At 41.6% G+C, this 17,926-nt stretch overlaps 1 protein-coding gene across 5 annotated transcripts in view; it reads right to left on the bottom strand.

The window, feature by feature from the left end:
• The window catches only part of ATRN (attractin), a 168,619-nt gene that overhangs the window by 14,933 nt on the left and 135,760 nt on the right, over nucleotides 1-17,926 (bottom strand). For 2 of the 5 annotated variants that reach the window (XM_028498927.2, XM_024117128.3), the window contains 2 exons: nucleotides 6,685-6,763; nucleotides 3,145-3,252 (listed from right to left, as the gene is read on the bottom strand). In XM_028498927.2, coding sequence (XP_028354728.1) covers nucleotides 3,145-3,252; nucleotides 6,685-6,763 — 187 coding nt within the window. Of the gene's footprint in view, nucleotides 1-1,555; nucleotides 2,499-3,144; nucleotides 3,253-6,684; nucleotides 6,764-15,172; nucleotides 16,672-17,926 lie in introns of those variants that run through there. The other 3 variants (XM_028498929.2, XM_024117131.3, XM_028498928.2) reach the window with 2 other exon arrangements.

Here is a 17,926-nt window from a genome sequence, read left to right as displayed (position 1 = left end):
AAAAAAAACAAAAAAATGGGTTGGACTAACCCTAGGACAAATGATGGAAACAAAGCTATGCAGACAAAATCTCACACAGCAGCACACACATACACACTCACAACAAGAAAAAAGGGGAAAATAATAGTATATCTTGCTCCCAAAGTCCACCTCCTCAACTTGGGATATTTCGCTGTTTATTCAGGTTTTCCACAGATGCAGGGCACTTCAAGTTGATTGTGGTGCTTTAATCCGCTGCTTCTGAGGCTGCTGGGAGAGACCTCCCCCTCTCCTCTTTGTTCGCACAGCTCCTGGGGTTCAGCTTTGGACTTGGCCCCGCCTCTGCGTGTAGGTCGTCCGAGGGCGTCTGCCCTTCGCTCAGACAGGACAGGGTTAAAGGAGCAGCTGATACAGGGGCTCTGGCACAGGCCGGGAGGAGGGAGGGGCACGGATGCGGGGCGAGCCTGCGGCGGCAGGGGCCGGCGTGACGCTGCACTGGCCCGAGGCGCGCCACGCGTTCTCCCGGGGGATCTGTCCCTGGATCCCGGGGCCCCGGCAGTGGCGGGCTGCAGGAGCTCCCGCGCGGGGCGGTGTGGAGAGTGACCTGTGCTTGCACACAGGCCTCTTGGTGGCGGCAGCAGCAACCCTAGTGTCCCACGCCCGTCTCTGCTGTCCGCGCCGACAGCCGCGGCTCGCGCCCGTTTCTGGAGCTCCTTTACGCGGTGCCCTTAATCCCTTCTCCTCGCGCACCAGGAAGCAAAGAGGCAAGAAAAAGTCTCCTGTCTCTTCGGCAGCTCCGCGCCCGTTTCTGGAGCTCCTTTAAGCGGCGCGCTTAAACCGCTTCCTCGCGCACCAGGAAGCAAAGAGGGAAGAAAAGGTCTCTTGCCTCTTCGGCAGCTCCAGACTTCTCCCGGACTCCCTCCCGGCTAGCCGTGGCGCACTAGCCCCTTCAGGCTGTTTTCACTCTGCCAACTCCAGACCTTTCCCTGGGATCCGACTGAAGCCCGAGGCTCAGCTCCCAGCCCCCTCCCGCCCCGGCGGGTGAGCAGACAAGCCTCTCGGGCTGGTGGGTGCCGGTCGGGACCGATCCTCTGTGCGGGAATCTCTCCGCTTTGCCCTCCGCACCCCGCTGCTGCGCTCTCCTCCGAGGCTCCGGTGCTTCCCCCTCCGCCACCCACAGTCTCCGCCCGTGAAGGGGCTTCTAGTGTGTGGGAACCTTTCCTCCTTCACGGCTCCCTCCCACTGGTGCAGGTCCCGTCCCTATTCATTGTCTCTGTTTGTTCTTTTTTCTTTTGCCTACCCAGGTACGTGGGGGGTTTCTTGCCTTTTGTGAGGTCTGAGGTCTTTTGCCAGCGTTCGGTGGGTGTTCTATAGGAGAAGTTCCACGTGTAGCTGTATTTCTGATGTATCTGTGAGGAGGAAGGTGATCTCCGCGTCTTACTCTTCCGCCATCTTGCCTGCTCTATTTTTATTTTTTTGAGGAAGAGAAATACTGTTTTCCACAGCAGCTGCATCATTTTCATTCCCACTAACAGTACACAAGGGTTCCAATTTCTCCACGTAGGCTCCGGACACGCAGGCTCAGCGGCCATGGCTCACGGGCCTAGCTGCTCCGCGGCATGTGGGATCTTCCCGGACCGGGGAACGAACCCGTGTCCCCTGCATCAGCAGGCGGACTCTCAACCACTGCACCACCAGGCAAGCCCTGTTCTGGCTAATTTTAAGACATTCTCTTTGTCTTTGGAGTTCTACAGTTTCACTATGATAAACCCAACTGTAGTTTTCTTTCTCTCCTGCCTTCCCTCTGCTTTTTCCTTACTCCTGCTTACAATAAGTTTTGCTAGAATCTGTATAATCATGTCTTCCATCAGTTCTGGAAAATTCTCAGCTCTTTGAATATTGCCTCTCCTCCATTCATTTGTTCTGGGACTGTGATAATATATACGTTAAGTTTTCTCATTCTATCCTCCATATTCTCATTATCTGTCATATTTTCCATCTCCTTGTCTCTCTGTTCCGCAGCCTGTGTAGTTTCTTTAGAGTCATCTTCCAGCTCAAAAGCTCTCTCCTTACTTGTGTCTGATGTGCTGTCTAACATGTAAACTGAATTATTAAAAAAATTTCAACTACTGTATTTTCCATTTCTAACGGTTCCATTTGGTTCTTTTTCAGGTGTGATTGGCCATTCTTGACTCTCATGGCTTCCTCATCTTTATGATTCTATCTTTCATTTCTTTAAACATTTCATACAGAGCTATATTATATTCATTAGATGTCAATTCTGTTGTTTCTGCTGACTCTTATTCATGGCTTTTCTCTTTTGTCCTTGGTGATCACTGATTCCTTGGTCTTGATCTATAGGAGTCCTACATGGCTGAATTGGGTATGTTTTCCCTCAGACAGGATCTGCATGTACTTCAGCTGTGAGATGTGGTGTGTTACCAGTCTAGAACCACTTTAGACCACGCATGGCTCTGGTTTTGGTTCATGGTTTGTTCTTTTTTGGAGAAGAGCGGTCCCTGGAAATTTCACATACTTCCTGTAAGCTCAGTAATGCTTTAATAAGTATGTTAGGACATATAGGTTATATATATATATATATATAAAATATAATATATATACACACATATATACACATACATACACATATGTATATATGTGTGTGTATACATATCTCCATGAACATATAGCTGTTTCTCAAGAGTATCTGAAATATTTCATCATTTTGTTAAAAGAGAAAGTCTTATTTTCTTCATCATGGTTGGGGGGAGGGTCAGAATTATTTATTTTGACTACAGAATTCATAGTCAATCATGATTTTTCCCCTTTTAAAAAATCCCCCAAAATACTTATAAGGAACAATGGTTCAATTTAGCTATTTTCAAGTTTTCAAGTATTACGCCACAGAAAACTTACAAGAATATCAGACAAGTTATTTACACTTTAAAATTCCCTGAATATGAGACTGCTTAACACATGAATCAAAGATTAGAAAATGAAAGAAAAAGAATACCTGACACTTTCAGTGGACTTACTGTTAGGAAGAAAGAGAGAGGATAACATAAGAGGCAACAGAATGAGGCTCTTGCTCTCTCTGGTTCCCCAGACTTAGAAGCATGAGTTTTGATACGTTAAGTTACAGGGACTTTTGAAATACAATCTCACCTTTATACTCCCCCCAATAAGATCAGGAGGCTCTTCATCTGTTTCCAAGGCAACATTTACAGAGGCAAAGGGACGACTGGCCATCTGCTGCATCTCTCGAAGAAGTTGCTGATAAGTAATATAGCAATCATTAATGCAAAGAGTACTGAGGGGATTTTATTAGAGAATACTACATATTAAAAATACCTCATCCTCCCTGATTCAAACAAATCAAGTCCAAAACGATATATTTGAGACAGCTGGGGAAAACTGGACATGGACCACGTATTAACATTTTAATTTTGTTGGCTGTGATGACAGTATTGTTATATTAAAGAAAAAGTCCTTATCTGTTAGAGATACATACTAATGTACTGATGGATATAATGCTATGATGCCTGCTTGTTAAACACATAAAATAAATTATCCTATCTCCTCATATTTTTATTACTAGATTAAAGCCAGGCTTTCTTTTTTCCTGCTGAAACTTGAACCAAGTATTTACACAGCAACAAAAACTATCCTTTGTTACACAGTAGATAGGAACTGAAAGAGCTCTTTATTCAGAGAGGTGGTATAAGCTAAACACAAAAAACCATGAAGTTTTGCAGAGCAGAGGGACAACTAGGGGCTCTGGATTTAGGGAGGCTTGGATATGAATACCTGCTTCAACACTCTCCAGCTGTGTGACTTTAAAAAAGGTGTTTAAAGTCTCTGGGCTTCAGTTCCCTCCTCTCTGAAATGGATTTTTAATCCCATAAAAGTATCAGTAGGATTAAATGAAATGCTTTAACTAGCACAGTGCCTAGCACGTGGCGTGTGGTCAATCATATATCATTAGGGATATCAGAAATCTGGGCATGTCACGGAAGCTCTGAGGTCATGCTGTGAAAGACAATGAGGCCCTACTTCAACCACTCCCTTGGAACTATTGTAGGAGACAGAATCTTGGGCTGGATAGATCATGGCTCTGTTTTAGAAGGGCATTTTTATATTAAACATTGTGTTAACATGTCAATAATCACATTCCTACATCTCACAAAGCTATTGGTCCATTTACTCAACAAATACATATAACAACAACCCTCCTCTGGGTTCTCTGCTATTCTAAGTGTGCAGTCACAGTGAGACAGAGTGCCTACCCGCCTCCAGTTCCCAGTCTAGTTCCTTTATGACAAGTGCAGGAGATAATGTGAGTAAAGGCACTTAAAACAGGGCATGGTATGTAGCAATGACTTAAGCAGTATTAGCTGCTATTATTTTTGTTGTTATAAAAAATATCAAATCACTTTTCTACAGCTCTGAGAGGGATAAATCATGAATGATATTTTAGAAAAGATAAAATATATTTTGAATGGTCAGGTTCACAGTAACAGAGAAATTTTAAATCACAAAGGTAAAAGCTTAGTTTATTGGTTGATCAACTGTGTAATAAGCATACTTTTTTGGGGGAAAACCTCTTCTCTACAAGGTGTTCATCTTATTTTCTTTCATGTACACTGCAAATATTTTCCAGTTGGTTGTTTGTCTTCTATGTTATTCATTTGTTTATTTTTTATATACTTAAGTAGTAATTTTATGCAGGTAAATCTATATGATGTTTTAATCATCTTATATGAAAATAATAATTTTGTTCCCTTTCCAAAAGTAACAAAACTTCTTATTTCTCTTTCTCTTAGTGCAGAGTCTAGAATACCCAGAACAAAAGTAAGTGACAATGGGGACTACATTGTGATTAGAAACATGGTCTGTGAAAACAGAAGTCCTAAGTTTAAAGCCCAGTTTGGTGTCTTTATTGTAACTGTGTGGTGATGGGTAAGTTTCCCAAGAGTATCTGAAATATTTCATCATTTTGTTAAAAGAGAAAGTCTTATTTTCTTCATCATGGTGAGGGGGGGGGCACTGAGCCTCAGTTCCTCTATTTGTGAAACAGGACTAGTGTCACTAACTATTTTATAGGGCTGTTGTGAGGATTAAATTAGTTAATCTATATAAAACCTCTTACAACACTGCCTGCAATTTAGAAATGCTCAAATGTCAGTTCTTAATATGACTAACTTGTCTGGGTTTTATTGGGTACAAGCTCTAGTATTTTTTCATCATGGGTGATGTTGGTTATCTGGTTATTCTTCAAAGTGTTGAGGAGGTATTATTTTTGAGTTTACTAAGAGTTTTGTTTTTAAACTAGGAATGAGTGTTAATATCAATAAATGACTAAATGATTACTTGGCCACTACCGAAAATTTAGGTTTCATTTTCTTACCCACTGATATAACATATCTTAGTAGGTTTTCTGGTATGAAATGATCCCTTTTCTACACTGGTAAACTAGACTGCTGCACGTACAGTCATTATACAACTGGTCCTTACTTTTTGGTGCTACCTTTCTCAGGTTTTGGTTTCAAGGTTTCTAAGCATAAAATGTATCAGGATTCTTTTCAGCTTCCCATCTTTTCCTTTACCCTGGAACCGTTTATATATTTTGGAAATAATTAATTCTCATAAGCACCCAAGAAGGAGTAGACTATTATTATCTTCATAAGCTCATTTCAAATTGAAACTCCTTGGGTCTAATACCCTTTGTGGAGAGAGTAATATTTTGACAAGTTTTTGATTCCTTCCTTGGTACTAGTTTATATGGCTTCTCACTTTTTTATTACACATTTGGATAACATATTTTTTCAGAATACTGTACTATTTGTTGAGATTTTAAAATATCTTAGTAATAGAGCTATTAAAAAGAAAAAAAAAACCTCTGAATATGTTATCCACTGAATTTTTAAAATCATAATAAAGAGGATGTAATGCTACCTCTATGATAACATCACCTTCACATGGGTCAGAAAAGGTGTCTCGGCCCACAGGAAGAGGCTCATATCCTGAAGCCTACCTTAACCCCATTACAGACACGTAATATTCTATGAACAGTGCTGCATGCTTGTGAATTTTGATTTTAGATATTTCTGTTCTCCTCTAAATCTTGTCCATAGATCAAGTTTTATATAGAAAACCAAACAGCACAAAGTCTAGATCTTAGTGCACTTCTATTTGCAATAGACATGATGACTAAAAGGCAGAGTAAACACACAAGTGAAAGTTGCAATAAACAGTTTTTGTGTTGTAATTTTTCATCAAGTTTATTTATTTGATTTGCCAATTATAAATATTTGCTGGGCTTATTAGACACACATTTATCTTTCCTTGAATAATGAGAAATTTTTGAGATTTTACTCTCATCCTCATGAAAGGCTCTTGTAAAGGCTGTGCTACTAAGCCTTCAGATCTCCAGCCTGAGTTAAGGAACCAGCTTCTGTTAGGAAGGATAAAGTTGACACCTGTAAGTCAATATGATTCTTAGTTTCCTTTTAGAAAGTTAAAACAGTGTAGTACAGAATGAACTATAGCTTATATAGCACTGATTGAAGTCTACTGACCATACATTACTCTCTCTATAGATATATCCATCAATTATCACTAAATAGCAAAACTGACTTGCTTAAGGGAAATATGAAGGAAAAAGCTCTTACAGGGATTCATTAATCTTTAACCACTGAGGCTTACCTCTCTACGCCTGGAAGCCCAACAACTTTGTTTGATCTTCCAAACCACAGCGGCCACCAGGAGCAAAGAGAGGAAACAACTGTGAGAAAGGAAAGTACTGAGTTATTATCCCAACACCCGGAATCAGCACACTGTCATCCACACCCCATGTCAGGCAGGGAAAAAAATCCCCCAAATACCAACTCCAAGCTCCTTTCTGATGAGTCATCACAACCATGTCCTGGTTCATAGGATACAAAGTGTGATAAGACTTTTGATAAGCTGGGCTTCCCGACCCAACCACTAGACAATATTGTCTCCACAAGGTACTCTGAGAGGAGAGCCTTGATTTCCTGCCGGCCTTTATCAGAATGGCCCATCATGCTATTCCCAAATAATAAAAACAATTCTATGATAATTATGACAAGTAACAAGCATGCTACTTAATCAAATTAGCAAAGATCTACTGGTAAAGTCCAAAAAAATGAGAGAAGTTAACTATCAAAGTAACAACCAGCTTTTCATAAGGAACAATAAATTTATATGTAGTAATATATATTCAAAGTAAATACCTATTTTTTAAATAAAATAAAACAACTAAATTCAAGCCAACAACTTTCTTAAAAGTATTAGGAGAGACGAAGTCCCAGTGGTCTTATAACTGCAAATGATTTCAATGTTCTCTCAACATTCAATGCCTCTTAAACCAGGCACCGAATGGTTTGAAAAGCTACTATGACAGCAAAGAGAATGACTGACTTCTGATTAAAAGGACTAATGAGCCTAACAGATAAACCTCTTAGTAACCGCTAAATAATTTTAAAACTGGCATTTTCACTCATTAACTTGTAAAAGGGGCTTGTTACAGAGTACTGTTCCAGAGTGTTACAAGCAGACACAAGGCTCTCTGCCCCTGTAGCTGGGTACTCTCTTGCTGAGCTCTGGGTTTGCAGGATGGGGTTGGCTTTACGAGAGGCAGCTTCAATGCACAGATCGCTGAAGACAGGCCTCCACAGCAGGCTGGTGACAGGCCCTCTAAGGTGCTAGGAGGACTGAGCTTCTGCCCTTTCAGAAATAGAAATTAAGCCTCCCTCAGCCCATCACTCCCTAAGAGGCACAGAGTGCAGACCCCTCCGCTGGGTCCCCTGACAAAAGAGAAGCTCCCCAGGTGATCACTCAGTGCAGTCTTCAGTTCCTATCTTGCTGGGCCTCCCGGCTGTCCTGACACTGATGATCCTTCCTCCTTTCTGACAGTTTCTATTTTTCTTTTTATCAGTACTTTATTGAGGCAGGTCCTGTTCTCGGCTCATGGAATACATCAGTGAACAGAACAAAAGACCACTTTTCCCATGGAGTTTACATTTCAGCAGATGGAGGCAAACAGTAAACAAAATAAGTGAGCAAATTATAGAGCATGTCAGAAGGGAGTAAATACTACACAGATTAAAAAGATGGTAAGGGTAAAGAGGTTCAGGAGTGACAGTGGCACTCTAAAGCAGAATGGTCAGAGTGGGTAGGCCTTAATTCTTGAGAAGGTGACATCTGAGCTAAGACATAGAGGATGTGTGGGGGGTGGCTTGTGAAGGTCTGCAGAAACGCGCCTGGGCAACCAGGGTCAGCCAGTGCAAAGCCTGAGGCAAGGATGTGCCTGGGATTTCTTGAGGAACCTCAGGAGGCCAGTGTGTCTGGAGTTGGGGGGGAAGTTAGGCCAGGGATAGACACAGAGGTAAGAAGAGGGCAGATCACGAGGGCCCGACAGGCATTAAAATGGTGTTGGATTTTACTGAGTGAGATGAGCCAGTGCAGGTTTTTGAGCAGAGAAGTGTTATGATTTAATTTATGCTGAGGAGACCACTGAGGTAGCAATGCAGAAAAAGAAAGAACAGGAGTCTAGGTGAGAAATGAGGGCGGCTCAAACCAGGATGGTGGTAGCAGGGGTGTGAAAAGCACTTTGGAATCTGGACATGACTTGAAGGTCAAGGCAATAGGATTTCCTGATGGGCTGGATGTAGGGTATAAAAGAGAGAAGTCAGGGTCTGAGGAACTTGCCATCAAACCTGGACAGGGAAGGCTCTGGTGGGAGCAGGTGCGAGACAGCAGAGAGGTTAGTTTTAGACATGTTGAGTCCTGAGACATCTACCTGAAAGCTACGGGGAGATGTCGTGAGCAGATACATAAGCCTGGGGGCTGGTTGCCAGGTCTGGGCTGGAGACAGCATTTGAGAGTCATCAGCATATACATGGTATCTGAAGTAAAGAATCTGGATGAGGTCATCAAGGGGATGAATACAAATAGAGAAGAGTGTCTTAGGGGCACCCCAACACTGAGAAGTTGGGGAGAATAGGAAGAAGCAGTAAGGGAGTCTGAGAACAGTAACCTTCTTAATCTTTCATGGTTTCTATGCATAATCCTGCTTTTCTCCCCCCATCAGCTTGCTTTCTGGTACTTTTATTCTAATAGATAAACACATGGTGGCAGCAAATCCACATGGAAGAACATATAACAGATGAGTTGGTCAGGATGCTGCTGATGCAGCTGAATACAGGGCTGGCCTCAGAGGCAAGGAGTCTGGTGTCACTCAGAGGCCTCTCCTGGACTACCCTCAACACAGAACTGTGAAACAGTGCAGCTCAGGTCTGTGCCCCTTATCCCTGAGGGGCTTCTGTCTTCAACGCAGACCTGTTAGAAACACCAACAACCCAGTTCCTTCCGCCTGTTCCAGTTTTCCTGAGAGACACAAACAGCATACCAACACACAATGACTGTTCCTCAAAGCTGATACGTGCATGATTTCTCCAAGGGTAACACGACAATGAAGAATTTATTAGTTATTTCAAAAAAGGTGACACTTGCTGATACCCCTCCCTTCTTTTTTTTTCCTACTACTAATCTGGGTACAGGTGGGGCTGTGACTCAGTGTTCAACTTACTGCAGTTCCTCTTATCAACTGTTTTCTATAGTTTTAAATACAAATGTAATTTTTAAAAAAATCATGGAAATTTTCAAACATACACAAAAGAAGAGAGATTGATCCAGTGAATCTCTATATGTTCATTACTCAGCCTTGCAATTATTAACATTTTCCTATGGCACTCAAAGATCATTCTTAAAGAAGTGTATTTCTCTCTTCCAACACAGGGACACTGGCCCCAGGCTAAGGGTCTTTCACTTCCTTTCAGCTCTGTACCTAGGAAAAAACAAGAATCCTTTGTCCTTTTTTGTCCTAAACCTGTCCCTGCTTATCAGAGGCTTACACTTTCCTGAGACTATGCTCAGAAATCCATGTCTTGACTCTAGGTCTTTCTTTCCATCTTTTGTATCAATATATATCTCTGAAAACTCACAATATTTTCTGAGAGCTCTGTGTTTGCGGATGTTTTTCATCAGCTTAACTGTAATTGTGTAAGTAGAATGATACTTTCGAGTGTACTGAACTTTCCTTTTCCTGTCCTTACAAGTCTAGCCTTTCTAAAACTACATATTCGGGACTTCCCTGGGGGCCCAGCGGTTAAGAATCTGCCTTCCAATGCGGGGGACGTGGGTCCGATCCCTGGTTGGGGAACTAAGATCCCACATGTTGTGAGGCAACTAAGCCCACGCACTGCAACAACTGAGCCTGCGCCACAACTAGAGAGCCTGAATACCGCAACTAAGACCTGACTAAGCCAAAAATATAAATAAATAAATAAATAAAATAAAAACAAAAGAACTACATATTCATTTCTTGGCCTGGCCTTGACATCCCAACCAATCTAAACACAGAGACACTGCTGCTTCTTCCCAAGCTCCTGTGATGTGCACCTCACCATTCTGGTTTGAATTAGATCCAGAGTGGTAGGACCCCATATCACTTCCATCTTCTGGAAAATGAAATGATCAACAAGACATGGATGTGTCAAAATGTCTGCTGTCAATCTGGCAAGGACCTTAGCAGAAGTTCAGATAATTAAAAGTTTTACAAAAACATACCTTGCCAATATCAGGAATTCCCATTACAGTCCCTCCTATTGGTCAGTGCCTCCTATTGGACATCCCCTGCTTCTCTTTTTATTCTCACCCAAATGCTATCCTCTAAGGCACCTCTAACTGGTCACACAGATTTTCACAGAGTGTTAGTCTGTCTCTCCCTCTTCTACTAATAAACATTATCCTGACCACACTACTACATCACTTCCAGATACAAAGCTCTTTCACATGCATCACCTCATTTGATTTTCAGAGAAAGCAAGCAAATGGGTCTTATTATTTCCCTCTTTATACACACAAGGCTCCTACTGGAGTCTGGGAGAGCATCTCATTAAGACACAAAGAGGGCTTAATGGATTTATCAGGGTCTAGAGTTAACTATTCACTGGGCCCAAGGATTTATCAGGATCTAGAGTTTACTCTTCACTGTGCCCAAGTCTGGGAGTCCTTTTCTAACTTATCTCACACTGATATTTTCTCATTTGAATCACTGAGCTATCCCCTTCTACCCCCACCCCAACTCTAATTCTCTCTTCTGTATTCTATGAGCTATTCTTCAGAGTGCTTAGGATTATCTGTATACCTTTCCTTCTCTCCTTATGTTTCATGTATATCCTTTTGGACCTGGTTAACTTGCTCTGGGAAAATATTTTCTTCCTCATGCTCATGAAAAGGACTCCATTCTCAGCTAAAAGCTCATCATTTCTACTTCTTAAACAAAATCCAGAAAAACCAAAGTTCTGCATTCTTCCTTTTTTTTAATATTTAGCAAAAGTCCTGTATTTTATTGTCTTTGAACTCAATGGAAGCTTAGTGGAAATTAAATTAAGTTTAATTTTTTAAAATTAACTTTTATTGGAGTATAGTTGCTTTACAATGTTGTGTTAGTTTCTACTGTACAGCAAAGTGAATCAGCTATGCGTATACATATATCCCCTCTTTTTTGTATTTCCTTCCCATTTAGGTCACCACAGAGCACTGAGTAGAGTTCCCTGAGCTATACAGTAGGTTCTCATTAGATACCAAAGTTCTGCATTCTTTTCCAAAGGTTCCCACGGTTCAAAAAAAGGGAGAAGTGATAAGAACACCATCTGTCCTTGTTTTCTACACAAGACTCTGTGGTCCCTGATCGATTCTGATGGTGTCATTCAGTCTTCCACCAATCAGCTGAGGTGACTAATCCTCACTGGGTTGGTACTTGGCAGCTGAGTCACCTCACTCTGTACACATGGTCCAAGAACATAACACACCTGCTAATTGGAGCTACCGAGTTAGCATACGGCCTCTGCATTCCTATCAGCAGCACCACGAGCTTTTTTCCCCTCGGAGAGGTTGGTGTCTATGGTCCCTCATGGCTCTGTGCTTCTCCTGAAGGTGTGCTGTACTTTCCACATATATTGGAGCATGACTCTGTGCTAGATGCTCAAAGTGTGTGTGTATACAGGGGTGAACAAAAGAGACACTGTACCTGCTCTCCCGAAGCTTAGAGTCTAACTGTAGATACATAGTACGCAAGTACAGAACTGTGATAAGTACCGTGATGAAAAATAATAACAGTTCCATGGGAGGGTAGAACAAAGGGAGAGAATTTAGTTTGGGGGTTCATTGATGGAATCTTGGAGGAAGTGACACTGTGCCGAAATTTGAAGGATGAGTGTGGTATGGTAAGAAATATACATATGGCCTTTGTCCCAAGTTCCTGGCACAGGGCTCCTAAAACCCTTGAAATCTCCTATGTGATAGGAGCATCCTCTCCTATTTTTTTTACACAAATGTCATAATGGCTTTATTTGTAACAGTCAAAAACTGGAAACAACCCAAATGTCTATCAGGAGGTGAGCAGATAAACAAATTGTGGTTTATCTTTAGAGACTATTACTCAGCCTTAAAAAGGAAGAAACTATCTTTTAATTTTGATTTAAAAAATCTTTAAAATGTATCTTTACCAGTTTTCTACACAAAGTAATTTATATAATACAGAAGGGTATAAAAAAATGACAGTGGCTTTGAATCTGAATTAACTATTTTTTATAACACGTTTATGGAGATGTAATTCAGGAGTGTCTTTTCTCCCTTCATGGGAGGGAAGGACCTAAACAGCTTCTGGACGGGGCTGGCCACCAGAAAAACTAATCATGTGATTAAAGGGTTAGACCATTCAGCCCCCCAGTGCGCCTCCCCTCCACAGGAGGGTAGAGGGACTGGAGATTGAGTTCAATCACCAATGACCAGTGATTTCACCAATCATGCCTACTCAATGAAACCTTGAAAAAATGTGGAATGACAAGGTTTGGGGGGCTTTCAGGGTTGGTGAACACATCGATGTGCTGGGAGCATGTCATGCTCAGAAAGAGCATGGAAGCTCTATGCTCTCCCTCTTGCCCTCATACCTTGCCCAATGCATCTCTGGGTTGTTGAACAACCACTGGGTTGTTCCTGAGTTGTAGTCTTTATAATAAACCTGCAATTTTAAGTATAGTGTTTTCCTGAGTTCTGTGAGGCAACAGCAAACTGTTGAATCTGAGAGGGGTCACAGGAACAACCCAAACTTGTATTTGGCCAGGCAGAAGTATGGGTAGCCTTGGGATCCATTTGTGGTTGACGTCTGAAGTAGGAGCAGTCTTGTTGGACTGAGCCCTTAACCTGTGGGGTGTGCACTGATTCCATGTGCTTAGTGTCAGAACTGAATTGTAGGACAGTCAGTTGATGTCAGAGAATTGGTTTTTGTTTGGAAAAACAAAGCAATGGGTAAAAGTATACAGGTAAAGGGTAAGGAGAAGAGCGTTCCAGAAAGAAGGAAAAGTATGTGCAAATGCCATGAAGTGGGAAGGAGCTTGGTGCTTTCTAAGAAACAGAAGGAGGCTCATGTAATGGGAATGCAGAACAGAGGAGCGTAAGGTGAAGGTGGAGAGGTGAACAGAGGCCAGTTCATGCAGGGCCCTGGTTTTTATTTTAGATACAATGTAGAGCCACTAGATACTAGATAAGTGGTTAGATACAAACTAATTAATGATTTTAAAGGTCTCCTCTGGACTTTTTGTGGGTTGTAAAGGAGCCAAAATCAACTGAAATAGTCCTGGCGAGATTGTGATGGTTAGGGCTAGGGTGGGGAGTAGAGGTAGGGCAGGTTGCTAACTGTAACTGCTAGGATGTGGCGACAGAATGCCTGTTGGGTGTGAAAGGGAAAGAAGTGACTTGGAACCAGCAGCATGATTTGCCAATTAGTGATGTGGGGAAGACTGGTGAGGAAGGATCAAAAAGTTCATTTCTGGGCATGTTATGCTGCAGATGGGGATGGCAGACTTCAACCAGAGAACACAGAGTAAGGAGGTGGCCAGGGTCAAGCTCTGGAAGAATAGCAACAATGAGAAGTTGAATAGAAAAGATAGTTCAGCAAGGGAGGCCAAGAAAGAGCAGCTTCAGGGCAGTATGGACTCACAAAAGGCAAGAAGAGTCTCACTGATGGGGTGATCAGTTGACTGATACTGTTGCAAAGCCAAAAAGATAAGAACTAAAGACTAACTTTTGGATTTAGCAACAGAGATGTGCTAGTTGCCCTCAACAAAAAAAAATTAGATGGGGTGTTGGGATGGAAGCCAGATTAGAGAGAGCAAAAAAGTAAAAAAGGGGCTCCATTTTTAGGGTAGTAAAAAATACTGATATTATGACAATGGATATGACATTATACATTTGTCCAAATCCCACAGATGTATAACACCAAGTGCGAACCCTAAGGTAAACTATGAACTTTGGATGATTATGATGTATCAGTGTAGGTTCATCTTTAGTAAAAAATGTATAATTCTGGCAAGTGATGTTGATAATGGGGGAGGCTATGCATGTGTGGAGGCAGGGGGTATATGGGAAATCTCTGTACCTTCCTCTCAATTTTGCTGTAAACCTAAAATTGCTTTCAACAAATAAAGTCTCTAAAAATTAAAAGAAAGGAAGGAAGAAAGGAAGGAAGGAGGGAGGGGGAGAGAGAGAGAGAAAGAGAGTGAGTGTATGAGAGAGGGAAAGGAAAGGTGGGGGGAGAGAGAGAAGGAAGGGAGGGAGGGAGGGACGGAGGGAGGAAGGGAGGAACGAAGGAAGAAGTCAGTCAGTCAGTCTAGAGTATATGGATACAAGGAGGGAGGGGGTTCTGGAGAACTGCCAGAGTGCTGCGGGGGAGCTGCATTCAGAGTGGCCACACCAGATGGCTTCTTCCCTCCTCCCTGCTTGTGCTGAGCAATGGAAGAGAGCAACTAAGGCAGTGAGCTCTGGTCCTGGGGCTAGAGAGGCCAGGCAGGATGGATACTCTCTCATACAGAAGACAAACTAACAATATACCTAACCCAGCAGCACACTCTGCCTCCATACTCCATACTCACTGGAGGCTGTGACAGACAGAAATGGCAACCATACACAGGTAAACACAGAATCTTCAACATAACCAAAAATCAGACATTTTGAGAAAAACCAGCATTGTGAAAGAGAGGTGCCAAACAACAACAAACAGCATCTGAGGAGACAATTATTAATAGCACAAAATAAGACTTCAAAATAAAATAATAACATTTATTAATATCACAAAGGAATATGAAAGTAAATTGCATTCATAAAATTGAAACAGGCTACAAGGAACATATATTAGAAATAAAATGCAAATGTTAAAATAAAAAAACCTAATCAGATGACTCAACAAAAGAAATGGACCCAACACTAGACTAAATTAATGAGCTGAGGAGCTCACCTAGAATGTAGTGTGAAGGAAAATGAAAAAGAAATGAGAGTTCAATTAAGAAATATGGAGGACAGATCCAGAGCTGTACTCATTCATCTACTAGAGAAGTCCAGAATGCAAGCAAATAGAATTAAAGGTGAGGAAACAAAGAAATAGAAGATAATGTTGCAAAACTCAAGATTCCAGTCTTCAGACTTTATAAAAGGTCTTCCCCAAGTATCAAATTCTTTCTCAGGTCTTTTCTGAGAGAAAGACTCTAGGATATAGTTCTGCATAACAACAACATCCAACAAAGGACAAGACATGGGACACATTCAATGGTGCAAGAAAAAAAGCCAGTAGAACTTAAAAAACTGTTCCTATATTATGTAAAATAATTACAGTCTAGAATTTAAATTCCAGATAACCTCTACCCAGGTGGTGGTCACTGGCCGGTGGTGGGGGAATAATTACAGGGCTCTCTCAGAGCCCTAAAGCCACCTGCTCTTGCAGGAACAGGAATCACGAAGCTGTCGGCTGAAGCCATGCTCACATCCTCTCAGTACTTAATGATCTTCTTTTCCATCTGACCTTCTATGCTTTAGCTTGCATATGGATGGATATAATACTGCCCCAGACCCTGAATCCACACAACTTTCAGCTAACTCAGGGGTTTTTAATGCCAGCTGAACATAAGAATCACTGGAGAGTCTTTAAAATACCATGATGATCAGGTCCCATATCAGACCAATTAAATCAGCATCTCTGGGGGCAGGGCCCAGGCTGCTGCTGCTTTTTTAAGCTTCTCAGGTGAATTCTAAAGTATAGTTAGTGCTGAGAGTCATAAGAGAACTGTTTCAGGCTCTCAGAACCCAATTTAAAACTTGTAGGAGAGGGCTTCCCTGGTGGCGCAGTGGTTGAGAGTCCGCCTGCCGATGCAGGGGACACGGGTCCGTGCCCCGGTCCGGGAAGATCCCACATGCTGTGGAGCGGCTAGGCCCGTGAGCCATGGCTGCTGAACCTGCACGTCCGGAGCCTGTGCTCCGCAACAGGAGAGGCCACAACAGTGAGAGGCCTGCGTACCGCAAAAAAACCCTCAAAAAACAAAAAACAAAAAAAAAACTTGTAGGAGAGGCCTCTAATTAGCCCTGTTCATCTTCGCATGTCAAATTACAGGTTCATTTGTATATGGGCTGCCCTCAAGTGCTAGACTATTAAATAACTGCATTAAAGCGTGATTATGTGGTATAATAAAAACATGGGTAGGGGGAGTCCAAGAAGAGGTGGACTATAGGGTGAATGTGCCAGAAGAAGACTTCATAGAGTAGACAGGCTGGGTTCTGAAAGAGTAAAAATATGACAGGTCAGTGGGATCAGGTAAGTACCCCTGAGGCAAATGCAGAGAACTATTTAAGTGCGTCACCCTCCCAAGCCCCGCTGCTCACATGGCCAAAAAGGAAGGGGATGACAACTATCTTGGAGGGACTTATAATTTGGTGGAAGTCACAGTGCAAAGATTCAAGAAATATTGAATGTGCAAGAATATAGGAGGATTCATTGCTTCCACTCTGGAGGAACTGTGGAAGATGGCTGGTGTCAGTGAGTGAGCATAATAAAAAAATGTTGGGAGGGGTCGGAAAAGATTTTGAGATTTTAATTTTTCTGTGGTTAACATCAGAGAGGGCAATTTCCTTTTGAAATCTATATTTCTGTGGAAAGAAGATACCTCCTTGTGAATGGGAGAAAGTGTAATCACATTTCCAGCATTCCATATTGCTGGCATTGCATCATTTAGGACAGAGCTCCAATGAGCTAAGATGGGCATACTCTGAAAAATAAAACAGAGAGTGAATTCCTGGCCTAGTGGGTGGTGTGGCTTTGGAGTTGAGGTAATTAATACCCTGCTTTCATTCACTGCCAAGTTTCTGAAGCCTATCCATATGGAAATATAGTAAAGCTATAATTCAAATAGATTCAAGATAGATAAAGGAACACCTAAAAAAAAATAACAATAGATAAAATGCTCATGAAGAAAATACAGGAAAAAATGGACACATCTGCTTGGTGAAAAATACCATAAATGGGGTTAAAAGATGGTCCTAAACTTAAGAAAAAGGTGAACATCCCAATAGAAATATGAGCAAAGGATACAAACAGATAATTCAAAACAAGAACTATAAGGTATAAGAGATTAGTAAATATCACTTATAAATAAATACAAATTAAAACAAGGTACCAATGACACCTCCCTGATTGGCAAAATTAAAAATAATGAAAAATAGTTAATGGTAGTAAGAGAAATAGGCAGAAATAGTAAGAGAAATTACACTCCTGTTGTAGAAGTGTAAATTCATGCAACTGTTCTGAAGGGCTATTTGGTAGTGTTTTTGCATTTTGATATAGCAATTTTAGGATAAAAATTATCCCAGAGGTATCACAGAAAAATGCAAAGACACTGGCAATAAACTGAGTTATTTGTAATGAGGTGGATAGACCTGGAGTCTGTCATACAGAGCGAAGTAAGTCAGAAGGAGAAAAACAAATACCGTATACTAACACATATATATGGAATCTAAGAAAAAAAAATGTCATGAA

Source organism: Physeter macrocephalus, chromosome 14 (genome assembly GCF_002837175.3).
Source record: "Physeter macrocephalus isolate SW-GA chromosome 14, ASM283717v5, whole genome shotgun sequence".
Lineage (NCBI taxonomy): Eukaryota > Metazoa > Chordata > Mammalia > Artiodactyla > Physeteridae > Physeter > Physeter macrocephalus.
Note: the sequence above shows the minus strand (reverse complement) of the source record. Positions and strands in the feature narration are given on the sequence as shown.